This window comes from Rhinopithecus bieti, unplaced genomic scaffold, assembly GCF_001698545.2.
Source record: "Rhinopithecus bieti isolate Rb0 unplaced genomic scaffold, ASM169854v2 scaffold_13207, whole genome shotgun sequence".
Classification (NCBI taxonomy): Eukaryota; Metazoa; Chordata; class Mammalia; order Primates; family Cercopithecidae; genus Rhinopithecus; species Rhinopithecus bieti.
In genome coordinates, this window is record NW_016807866.1 from 916,185 (window position 1) to 929,003 (window position 12,819).

General features: G+C 49.5%; 1 protein-coding gene across 1 annotated transcript; it reads left to right on the forward strand.

Annotated features, from left to right (window-relative positions):
* Positions 1-382: 382 nt before the first annotated feature.
* TIAM1-AS1 (TIAM1 antisense RNA 1) lies at positions 383-1,421 on the forward strand. Its single transcript, XM_017883887.1, has 2 exons — positions 383-733; positions 1,153-1,421. Exons 1-2 carry the CDS (start codon positions 480-482, stop codon positions 1,187-1,189), a joined length of 291 nt encoding a protein of 96 aa, XP_017739376.1. The 5' UTR covers positions 383-479; the 3' UTR covers positions 1,190-1,421.
* The last annotated feature ends 11,398 nt before the right edge of the window (positions 1,422-12,819 follow it).

Below are 12,819 nucleotides of genomic sequence, written 5' to 3' on the forward strand. Positions count from 1 at the left end.
CGCCGCCGTCCGCCGGGGGCGGCTCCGGCCGGACGCTCGCGCCCCCCAGGCCCGCAGTACTCACCCGCGACGGTCGTCCGGGATCTCCGCGACGGGGCCGGGCACGATGCGGGGCCGCCGGGCCCCTGGGGCTGCGGGCGCCAAGGCGTTCGCGGAGCTGCAGAGCAGCGCGCCCGACGGCGGCGGCGCTGCTCTACCGGCCAGGCTCGAACCCGCTCGCGGTCTGCCAATGGGAGCTGTCAGGGCGCCTCCGCCGGCGGCCTCGGGGGCCGGGCAGCGGGAGCCCGTGGGAAACCGAGCTCCGATTGGGCCGCCTGACAATCGCTCCGCCTCCGGTCAGCCAATCCGAGGCGGCGGATGCAGGAGCGGGGCGTTCGGAGTTGGGCTGGTGAGCGACTACGGGCGCACGCCGAGTATCCGCGTCGCAGCCCGGCACGGAGCGCGCGGCTGCAGGGGTGCGGGCGGCGCGCGTTCCGGGGATGCCTTCCTGCGAGGCTCCGGCAGCGGGGCCAGGGGAGACCTCCCGCAGGCAGCGGAGGGGCGGCGGGCCGGGGAACGACCAGGGAGCCCCTAACAAAGCAGCTTTGGGAGGGCTGGAGGCCTCCGCCTCCCTCGGCGATAGGTCCGCTAAGCTGCCCGTCACCCCGCATAGGTGGAGGTGGCCAATGGCGTGCACAGACGGAGCTCGAGTTGGCGCGCGCGCGCGGCTCGGCATCGGTGGGATTGGTCGGAGGTAAAGGATTTTCCTGCCACCTAAGGCGGAGAGGAAGGGGGATCGGAACGGGGGAGGCAAAGAGTCAAAAAACGTTGTGCCTGGGACAAGTGGTCTGGCTCGGGAGGCGTGTGCCTGGCTCTAGGGGGAGACAGGAACTTTTTTACGAGAGAAAAAATTCCTAACGCAATCCCTTCCCCTGGATGCCAGAGGATGTTAGACCCTAACCAACCTCCAGGTAGGGCATGGTGGCCTTCACCAGAGTCCAGGACTCCCAGGGTTCACTTACCGTGCCCAGCAAACGAACTTGGAATCACAGCGTGGGGCTTGGGCCTCATGTTCACCTACTGGGCAGAGTAAGTGACGGGCAGGGTTCACGCAGACTTCCTGGGCTCCTCTGTAAAATCCGGAAACAACCGTTGGAGTTTACCTTTCGCAAGGTTGTGGGGGACGCGGAAACCGAGACGCTGGCGGTAGAGCCTCGAGCGAAACCTTTCCCTACAAGAGGCCAGAGCTTCCTCCTGTCCTGAAGAGCTCTAGACTTCCCAGTTTACAACAAAGGCTGGGATGTGTGTTCCTTAGACCTTGATTCCATACACACGCGTTCGCCCCCCGGGCTGGGAAGGTCTGCGCTCCCGGGGTGATCTTGTTGAAAACAAAAAGAATTACCCACGATGTGGAAGATAAACCTAAACTGGAAAATTGAAAGCCATCCCTGATTCTTCCTTCTCCTTAACCCTCTCCCATCCATTTTTGTTAACCTTCCAAACCCATTCCTCCCATCCTCTCTCACCTGGGCCTCAGTAAAGGGCTCCCATCGTCCTTGTGTCCCAGGCTTTGCCCGCTGAAATCTGTTCTCCACTTTGCAGAATGATCCTTCTAAGCAGAAAAATCCCATTTTGCGCTCTCAACTCTGGGTCTCTTTTCTTTCCCCAGAACATGTTCACCCCCAGCCCCTCCCTTCACTTCACTAATTCCTACCCTTCTTCAGATCCCAGCTTGGCCGCCAAGGCATCTGTGCAGTAGGCGTTGCTGAACTCCTGCTCTGCAGTACCTGCTCTTACAGACCCCAGGAGGCCTCCTGTACCCTGTCAAGGTTAGATGTCACGTTTCCACTTCCAGTGCTTCCACTCCCTGTGCTCCCCTCACAGCCTGTATTACACGGGGCTGAAGTTGCCTGTTGCACTGCAGCCCTCCATGGAAGCTGGAATCTTATCTATCTTCCTTGCTGGATCCCAGTCCTAGCACAGTGTTTGGCACATTTGGGGCACTGAAAAACATGGAATCAATGAATTATAGAGCAGCTATAATTACAGGCAAGAGCTTTAAGGATTTGAAGTGCTGCTAAAACATCAGTTTGAGAAGAATGGGTAGCATGGTCGCTCTTGAAGGGATGCGTCCACCAGGTTCCACGATCAGTATTACAAGGAAGTTTTTAAGTCAAATTTGAGAGATTTTCCAAAGATACCCCTTCCAAAACCAGCCTCGTTTCACCCAACATCTTGGAATGGAGAATAATTCCCTTGCAAAGCTTTTCATCCCAGGACAAAGAGCCATTTCTTGACCTGTTACAGGCCACCATCTAGGGGAAATACATGTATTTGAAAATGAATAGAAGGTTTTTCCCTAAGGATGTTTAGAAGTACATCTGGCCATCCTTAAAAGAACAGACCCTGGAGTCAGGTTGCCTAATTTCAAGCCCCGTTGCTTTCTAGCTGTTACCTAGGGCAAGTTACTTCAGACCTCTGTGCCTCATTTTCCCCATTTAAATGAGAAAACAATAGTGCCTCATACCACAGACAGTTGGTGTGAGGATGAATGCGTTAATATTAACAATGTGCTGGCCAGGCGTGGTGGCTCACGCCTGTAATCCTAGCACTTTGGGAGGCCGAGATGGGCAGATTGCCTGAGCTCAGGAGTTTGAGACCAGCCTGGGCAACACGGTGAAACCCCATCTCTACTAAAAATCCAAAAAAATTAGCCAGGCATGGGAGCGTGTGCCTGTAGTCCCAGCTACTCAGGAGGCTGAGGCATGAGAATTGCTTGAACCCGGAAGGCAGTGGTTGCAGTGAGCCGAGATCGCACCACTGCAGTCCAGCCTGGGCAACAGAACGAGACTGTCTCCAAAAAAATAACAACAATTTAAAAAAAAAAATGTGCTTAGAAGAGTACCTGGCACATAGTAGCATTTAATAATGTTTACTGAATAAATAAACAACTTGCACTGGACATGCACGTGATGGGTAGGGAGTCCTCATGAGTGAGTGGCAGGTTACTAGAGGCTTCCCTGGAGGTGAGTAATGGGATCTCTCTTCCCTGCCTCATCTGAGGGCTGCTGCCTTAGGGTCCTTCTGTTACGGAGGTGACATTATTGTAAGGTGAGCTTCAGATGACTCATCACAGCAGCCATCTGATTGCCTTGTGCCTAAGATGTCTGAAAAGCACTTGAGATGCAGAATCCTGGTGGTAGGTCGGCTGGGTTGAATCTGAGCTCCACCACCTACCAGCTCTGTAGCCCTGAGAAGGTTACTTAATCTTTCTTAAGCCTCACTTTATTGATCTTTAAAATAAGAGTAGTAACACCTAACCCGTAAGGATATGGAGTCAATTAAAAAGAGGTCACGCATGGCACATGGTACAAACTCATCAAAGTTAGTGATCGGGTTCAGCTAAGTGAGTGAGAAACAGGATAATAACATTTCATTAAATGGTTGAAAAACCTGGATGAGGCCGGGTGCGGTGGCTCATGCCTGTAATCTCAGCACTTTTTGAGGCCGAGGCAGGTGATCACATGAGGCCAGGAGTTAGAGACAAGCCTGGCCAACATGGTGAAATCCCTTCTCTATTAAAAATACAAAAATTAGCCGGGCATGATGGTGCACACCTGTAATCCCAGCTACTTGGGAGGCTGAGGCACGAGAATTGCTTGAACCCCGGAGGCAGCGGTTGCAGTAAGCTGAGATCCAGCCACTGCACTCCAATCTGGGCAACAGATCGAGACTGTCTCAAAAAAAAAAAAAAAGAAAAACCTGGATGAGACAATGCAGGAGAAATACTGCCCATAGAGGAGATACATACATAGGAAACCACTGTTCCGGCCCTTCTCTCATTCACTTTCTCCCTGAACCCCACTTGCCTCAACATGTCAGTACTTTGGCTCTCAGAATCTACTCACAGCTGACTGTGGGAGGCTTTGTTCCCACAATCATGGTGCTAGGTGCTGCCACTGAGGTTGACAGATTTAAGCCAATCCAGCCTTTGGGTACCTTTATTTTATTTTATTTTATTTATTTTGAGACGGAGTCTTGCCCTGTCACCCAGGCTGGAGTGCAATGGCAATCTCAGCTCACCACAACCTCCACCTCCCGTGTTCAAGCGATTCTCCTGCCTCAGTCTCCCAAGTAGCTTGTATTACAGGCACGTGCCACCATGCCTGGCTAATTTTTTGTATCTTTAGTAGAGGCGGGGTTTCACCATGTTGGCCAGGCTGGTCTCGAACTCCTGACCTCGTGATCCACCCACCTCGGCCTCCCAAAGTGCTGGGATTACAGGCTTGAGCCACTGCGCCCGGCCTGGGTACCTTTCTTGACCTTGCAAACCTAAAAAGCTGCCGCAGGCTTCTGTACTATTTCTTGTCTCTGCCCTACACAGTACATCGCTGCTTCACACTGGCAAAGAGAATGGGGCATTTTGATTAAAATACAGACAAATGCCATCTGGCCAACTAGTCTCACATCTTGTCTCCTGAGGGCACTGTTGACATCTAAAGAGAACATGGAATTGGCATTAAAGGGAAAAATGGAGTGGTCAAAGGCAGAATCAAGGTTTAGGGCAGGAGAATGAGCAGAAGTTATGTTTTTAGTACATGACCCTAGCTGCAACTAAGAGTCAACATTTTCTTCCCCACTGGTTATTGAAAGGCTAAGTACAACCATAGCTGAGTTACATCGAATGGGCTTCCCCACGAAGATACCTACACATGCACTCTGGGCAGCCATGCCTCACTTGTGTTCCTGAGCTGGTCCTTCCCTCTAACAGATGCTTCCTCAGGGTTAGACTTTGACCTGTTTAATTCACTGCTCTATTCAAGTGTCTCAAACAGTGCCAAGCTCATAGTACGTGCTCAATACATATCTATTGAATGAATGAAGTTTAGCCTTCTGCACTCTCTATGAGAAGTTTGGCACTTAATTTTTCTTTTCTGTCATCTATTTGTGGATGCCCTCTTTGAAGAAAGGACAGGAGGCAGCTTATACAAAAATAGATCTTGGGCCAGGCGCAGTGGCTCACACCTGTAATCTGAGCACTTTGGGAGGCCAAGGCAGATGGATCACCTGAGGTCAGGAGTTCCGACACCAGCCTGGCCAACATGGCGAAACCCCGTCTCTACTGAAAATACAAAAGTTAGCCAGGCGTGGTAGCAGTCGCCTGTATTCCCAGCTACTCAGGAGTCTGAGGCAGGAGAATCGCTCGAATCTGGGAGGCGGAGGTTGCAGTGAGCCAGGATCACACCACTGCACTCCAGCCTGGCAAGAGAGTAAGACTCCGTCTCAAAAAAACAAAAAAAGAAAAAATAGGCCAGGTGTGAAAAAAAGAAAAAAAATAGGCCAGGCATGGTGGCTCACACCTGTATTCCCAGCATTTTGGGAGGCTGAGGCGGGCAGATCACCTGAGGTCAGGAGTTCAAGACCAGCCTGGCCAACATGGTGAAACCCCATCTCTACCAAAAAAAAATTAGCCAAGCGTGGTGGCCTGTAATCCCAGGCAGGTGCCTGTAATCCCAGCTACTTGGGAGGCTGAGGCAGGAGAATCGCTTGAACCCAGGAGGCAGAGGTTGCAGTGAGCCGAGATGGCGCCACTGCACTCCAGCCTGGGCAATAGAGTAACATAATGCTCTGTCTCCAAAAAATAACAAAAAAAAAAAACAAAATACACAGGCAGCCAAATTAACCTTCCTTGAGAGGGTCTTGTGATGCATGGCAACGTCTTTTCCCTGGGTAAAGAACCTTGTTGCGAGTTCCTTAGATTGTTGATGTACTGATGAAGGCATAACCCACTCACACTGAAAAGTGTGCTGATTTCTTTCTGAGTCATAAAGTTTCACTGATTGTCTTTCAGGGGGACATTTTAGCCTGTATGTTGCAATCTGTAGCCAGTTCTTACAGCCTCTGTATTGCACCCTCTAATGGAAAAGGACAACCCCGGTATGAAGAGTCTCCCTCCCTTCTCCCAAACACCTTGTAACAGACTCCAGAACATTCCCAACTTTGTTGATGTGACTTGCCCCATCATCAGTCTTCACATTTGGCTTCCAAGAAGCCTTTATCAAATTATTTCAGTCTTAATTTTGGTTGACATTATATATATAGATGTGTGTGTGTATATATATATGTTTGTGTGTGTCTTCTGTTGGTTCTGTTTTTTTGGTTTTTTTTTGTTTTTTTTTTGAGAACCCTAATGCACAAACCAACAGTTTTTCCCACAACCATTCCCTATTCCTCTGCAGACTTGCTACCCAAAGTGTAGTCTGCAGATCAGCAGCAGTGGCATCGCCTGGTATCAGAAACACAATTCCAGACACCACGCCAGGCACTGAATTCAAATCTACATCTTAACGCTCAGGCGATGTATCTGTGTATAAAGTTTGAGAAGTACATCATAACTTCTTTGGGGCTTGTTTATTTATTTATATTGAGACAGGGTCTTCCTCTGTCACTTAGGCTGGAGTGCAATGGCGGACCTCAGCTCACTGCACCTTGCTGCTTCCCGGGTTCGAGTGGTCCTCCTGCCTCAGCCTCTTGAGTAGCTGGGATTACAGGCGCCCGCCACCATGCCCAGCTAATTGTGTTTTTAGTAGAGACGGGGTTTCACCATGTGGCCCAGGCTGGTCTTGAACTCCTGAGCTCAGGTGATCTACCTGCCTCGGCCTCCTAAAGTGCTGGGATTACTGGTGTGAGCCACTGCGCCCGGACACTTTGGGGTTTTTCGTTGTTTGTTTTTGTTTCTGAGACAGGGTCTCTGTTGCCCAGGCTGGAGTGCAGTGGCATGATCTCAGCTCACTGTAACCTCCGCCTCCCGGCTTCCCACCATTCTCCTGCCTCAGCCTCCCAAGTAACGGGGACTACAGGCGCCCGCCACCACGCCCAGCTATTTTTTTTTGTATTTTTTGGTAGGGGTAGGGTTTCACTGTGTTGGCTAGCCCGGTCTCAAACTCTTTACCTCAAGTGATCCACCCACCTCAGCCCTGCAAAGTGCTGGGATTACAGGCGTTAGTCACCATGCCCAGCCACATCATCACTTCTTTGAAAATGCAAAACCACCTGGGAAGAATAACACTATTAAAAACTGCTTGGTAAAGGAGTTGGTTTAACCAAGGCTTTCTTACCTGAGGACAGATTTTTGGGAGTCGGGTGAAAGAGGACCTAAAAATCAAGAAGTCAGGATATTTTCCCAGCAGCGATAGGTCTTCAATTATAAAGAAGAGACCAAGGAAGCCTCAATATGCAAACTAGCATGTCCAACTAATACAGATAAACTGAAGGTCAGAGAGGCAGGGCTGGCCAAATCAGGCCACACTACATTCACAGAGCTAAGCAGTGCCCCCTCTTTGTAATTTGCTTTATTGCATTTTATTTTCTGTGTTTTCACTGAAATGGCAGTTTGTGGAGAAACTCTCCGACTTGGCTGCGAACAGGCTCTAAGCAACAGCAACACTTCTGCAGAATTGGCAGGGACAGTGCTATGGAATATTTCAGAAACTTCAAGGCAAAGGGACAAACAAATAACAAAAAGAAAAAAACACACACACACCTTCTAAATGTATTTTCAGAGGAAAGAGCTTTCACTGGGAAGGGACCCGTGGGTCTCCAAAAGAAAACCAATTAGGTTTCATTTTTTCTGCTTCCACACTCCAGCCTGATGATTAATTCACCAGCATGGGACAGAACAAAAGCTCCTCTTAAACTGTAACTGCTGCACGGGGTGGGTTTCTACGATGATGTTGCAGATCTTGGCCTAATGGGCTTTTTCTTCACTGACACACAGGGTTCAATATTCCTGCCAGCCCCGTGACGTAAGAGTTGAAGCTGTCCCCTTTCCCACCTCCTCAGCACCCGGACCAGGCACGATGCAGGGACACGCAGGGCACGTGCCTGCAGCTCCACCTGCCTCAGACCATGTGTTTATTCTCTATCCCGTAGAAGTGTCATTGCTCCCCCAGCCTAACAGAATAACGTGGAAAAGGCTGGGATGTAGCCCCACACTGCCCCAGCAAAACAGTCCCTAGGCTTAGAGACGCTGCTCTCCACAGGCAGGCAAACTAGGACAGTGGAGCCACAGAAATGAGCCTCTCTTTCTGGGGATAACGTGACAGCTTCAGTTCCTATCCATATGGAGTTATTGCCCTCTCTCTCTGTCTCCCCCACCCCGACCCATCCCCCCACCCCCCAATCTTCCTCTCCCTTCCCTAAGAGGCCAGTAGTTAAAGCCTGGTGATTAAAAGCAGACTCTGCCCTAAATCCAGACCTTTCTTCTGTTCTTACCAGCTGTGTGACCTTGGCAAGTTAGTTAACATCTCTGTGCTTCATTGCCCTCATCTGTAAAATAAGGCTCATACTAGTGTATTTCTTATAGGGATGGAATGAGTTGATGCAGTAAAGAACTTAGTACCTGGCCCATTTTAGAGACACTGGATCCCTGGCTCATCTACAAAAAGCCAGACTCACTATCAAAAGGCATACTAAGGCCAGGTGTGGTGGCCTCCCAAATCCCAGCACTTTGGGAGGCCAAGATGGGCGGGTCACTTGAGGTCAGGAGCTGGAGACCAGCCTGACTAACATAGTAAAACCCCATCTCGACAAAAAATACAAAAATTAGCAGGGCATGGTGATGGACACTTGTGGTCCCAGCTACTCAGGAGGCTGAGGCAGGAAAATCACTTGAACCCGGGAGGCAGAGGTTGCAGTGAGCTGAGATTGCACCACTGCACTCCAGCCTGGGTGACAGAGTAAGACTCAGTCTCAAAAAAAAAAATTAAAAGGCCCACTGGGATTCTCTCGCTAGAGCCCCCAAAAGTCTGCTGAAATCAACCTGTCCATAATCTCATCATATCCACCCCACCCCATTCCCCAAACAAGAACAAACAAATGCCACTGATTTCTTCTTTGTTTCCCAAGCAGGCAGTTGTTAGCCTTACCATCTAACGAGGTACTGCCCAGGCTGGAAGAATGGGAGGCAGCTTTGACTTGACCTCCCCCTTTACCTCTCATCTGATAAATGCTGAAGTGGTTTCTGGATCTCTCTTCAGAATGACTGTGGACCCCATTTCTCCACAAGCCTCTGCTGCTCCCTGAGCCTCCTTTATTTTAGATTTTAGATTTAACACAGGGTCTCACTCTGTCACCCAGGCTGGAGTGCAGTGGCACAATCACGGCTCACTGCAGCCTCAGCTTCCCAGGCTCAAGTGATCCTCCCACCTCAACCTCCTGAGTAGCTGGGACTACAGGCAGGAGCCACCAAGCCTGGCTAATTTTTAAATTTTTTGTAGAAAGGGAGGTCACATTAGGTTGCCCAGACTGGCCTCGAACTCCTGTGCTCAAGCAGTCAGTCCTCCCACCTCCGTCTCCCAAAGTGCTCGGATGACAGGTGTGACCCACTGCGCCCCGAGCCTTCTTTAGAAGGTACAGAATGTGCACTGATTCGAGATGTGTGGTGATTTAACATTTAAAACTGGCTGTTTTGTGCTATGTAACAGACTGGGGCTGAAGGAAGGGAGAAATACAGAGACACACTGCAGACACACGGTGATAGAGGAGGGTCAGCAGGGGAAGCAAGGACTAACATACTGACGGCCGGGCCGGGCAGCTCAGCGCTGCACAGGGGCTGATGTGGGTGCTTGCTTCAGTTTCCCATGTCAGCAATGTCCTCCCGATGATGGTAAGGCTAAGAACTGCCTGCCTGGGAAACCAAAGAAGAGATCAGTGGGATTTGTTTGTTCTTGTTTGGGGAATGGAGTGGGGTGGATATGAGATGATGGACAGGTTGATTTCAGCAGACTTTTGGGGGCTGTAGGAAGAGAATCCTAGTATGCCTTTTAATTTTTTTTTTTTTTTTTAGACTGAATCTCACTCTTGTTGAGGTTTGAGTTTACTCGGTAAGTACTATATTACTTCCATCACGCTACCATAACAGAATACCGTAGACCGTGTGGCTTAAACGACAGACATTCACTGCCTCCCAATTCTGGAGACTAGAAGTTCAAGATCAAGGTGCCAGCAGATTTGGTTTCTCCCGAGGCCTCTCTTCTTGGCTGGCAGACAGCCACATTCTTGCTGTGTCCTCACGTGGCCAGGTGTCTCTCTGGGTCCAAACTTCCTCTTCTGATAAGGACACAAGTCAGATTGGATTAGGGCCCACCATCATGGCCTCATTTTCACTGAATCACCTCTTTAAAAGGCTTATCTCCGGCCAGGTGCGGTGGCTCATGCCTGTAATCCCAGCACTTTGGGAGGCCGAGGTGGGCGGATCACGAGGTCAGGAGATGGAGACCATCCTGGTTGAAACCCCGTCTCTACTAAAAATTAAAAAATAGCTGGGTGTGGTGGTGCATGCCTGTAGTCCCAGCTACTCGGGAGGCTGAGATAGGAGAATCCCTTGAACCAAGGAGGCAGAAGTTGCAGTGAGTTACGATTGCACCACTGCACCCCAACCTGGCGACAGAACGAGACTCCATCTCAACAAATAAGTAAATAAAAGGCTTATCTCCAAATACAGCCATATTATGAGGAACTGGGGGTTTAGGCTTCAATGGATGAATTTTGAGGGGACACAATTCAAGCCATAACAAGTACCCAACACCCCACCCATGTCTTCTCCATGCTGTAAAGAATAAGCATGCAGTCTGGGCGTGGCAGCTCACACCTATAATCCCAGCACTTTTGGAGGCCGAGGCAGGTGAATCCCTTGAGCCTAGGGAGTTTGAGACCAGCCTGGGCAACATGGTGAAACCGTTTCTACCAAAAATACAAAAATTAGCCAGATGTGGTGGCGTGCACCTGTGGGCCCAGCTACTTGGGGGGGCTGAGGTGGGAGGATTATTGGAGCCCGGAAGTTGAGGCTGCAATTAGCTATGATAGTGCCACTGCACTCCTGCGTGGGCAACAGAGCAAGACTCTGTCTCAAAATAAATAAAAAGAAGAATAAGCCGGGCACGTGGCTCACACCTGTAATCCCAGCACTTTGGGAGGCCAAGGTGGGCGGATCACCTGAGGTTGGGAGTTCGAGACCAGCCTGACCAACATGGAGAAACCACGTCTCTACTAAAAATACAAAATTAGCTGGGTGTGGTGGTGCATGCCTGTAATCCCAGCTACTCAGGAGATTGAGGCAGGAGAATCGCTTGAACCTGGGAGGCGGAGGTTGCGGTAAGCCAAGATGGTGCCATTGCACTCCAGCCTGGGCAACAAGAGTGAAACTACTCTGTCTCAAAAAAAAGAAGGAGAAGGAGGAGGAGAAAGAGAAAAGAAGAAAAAGAAGAAGGACACCACAACTGAGTATTTGGAGCTATATAGATCCCCCTTCCCTTTGAGTTTCTGCCTGTTTTTTGTTGTTGTTGTTAACTGTTGAATTAAATTAAATTCTTTGGTTGGTTAGCAAAGGGGTCATGGAAAAAGTGTCTTCTCAGAGGCGTTTCTTCTTTTTTTTTTTTTTAAAAAAAAAGGGAAAATACATTATTGAGATTTCCAAGGGTTTCATTCAAAAGCCTGTGAGTAAAGGAGAACAATGGTTATGAAGATTCGTATCAAACAAGAGAAGGGCCAAAGGCAGGGTGCAGGAGCACAGTGCCTGGAGCCTCAGGCAGAGACCTTCTCTGCTTGGGAAAGGAGCCCTTTCTGACTGCCCTCCACATACCCCGCATTAATCCATGGCGGTTACTCTGCTCCCATCTATAGGTGCCCTTCAATAGCTACATTATTCATTCCTTTCAGCATATAAGTTAATTTTTCCCCATCTAAAACAAGTGCTGCTTTTATCCTCTCAAAACTCATGGCATGTAAGAAGCAACATTCCAGGCCCTATTATTGCAAATGATTGGTCAAGCCTCAGTATTCTAACATATAAGCTGGTAGCTGAAAAGCGTCGCAAACCACAGCTAGCCAGGCATTTTCCCCTGTATTTACTTCTCATTCCTGTGTCATTTCTCTGGCCAGCTGAAGGAAATCTAAAAGATGAGTGACTTTTCCTTCCCCTCATTCATTACTCCAAGATAATTCCTGACTGAAAATGCAGAACTTGGACATGATTGTAATTCATTTTCAGTAGCCAGCTAGGCTGGGTTTGGTGGTTCACGCCTGTAATCCCTGCAGCTCCAGAGGCTGAGGTGGGAGGATCGCTTGAGCTCAAGAGTTTGACACCAGCCTGGGCAACAGAGCGAAATCCCATCTCTATGAAAAAAATACAAAAATGAACTCAGCATGGTGGTGCATGTCTGTAGTCCTAGCTACTGAGGAGGCTGAGGCAGGAGGATCACTTGAGCCCAGGACTCAAGGCAGCAGTAATCTAGAATTGTACCACTGCATTCCAGCCTGGGTGACAGAGTAAGACCCTATCTTTACAAAAAAAAAAAAAAAAAGAAGCCAGCTAAAACATGATAAAAAATCCTTTCTAATCCTTTCTCTCTCTCCTTTTTTTTTTTTTTTTTTGAGAAGGACTCTTGCTCTGTCGCCTAGGCTGGAGTGCAATGGTGTGATCTCAGCTCACTGCAACCTCTGCCCCCCAGGTTCAAGCGATTCTCCCACCTTAGCCTCTCGAGTAGCTGGGATTACAGGCACCCGCCACCACGCCTGGCTAATTTTTGTATTTTTAGTAGAGACTGGGTTTCACCATGTTGGTTGGTCAGGCTGGTCTTGAACCCCTGACCTCAGGTGATCCGACTGCCTCAGCCCCCCAAAGTGCTGGGATTACAGGAGTGAGCCACTGCGCCCTGCCCAAAATAATCCTTTCTGTCGGAAAAAAAAAAAAAAAAAAATAAGAAGTGTTTCAGGTAATAAACACTGGTTCTGGCCGGGCGCAGTGGCTCAAGCCTGTAATCCCAGCACTTTGGCAGGCCG

What these genes read in the sequence shown, in the direction of transcription:
- TIAM1-AS1 (XM_017883887.1), top strand. Translation starts at nt 480, where the DNA reads ATGCCTTCCTGCGAGGCTCCGGCAGCGGGGCCAGGGGAGACCTCCCGC. An exon ending in ATCGGTGGGATTGGTCGGAG is followed by an intron (nt 734 to 1,152) that starts GTAAAGGATTTT and finishes ACCTTTCGCAAG; the next exon opens with GTTGTGGGGGACGCGGAAAC.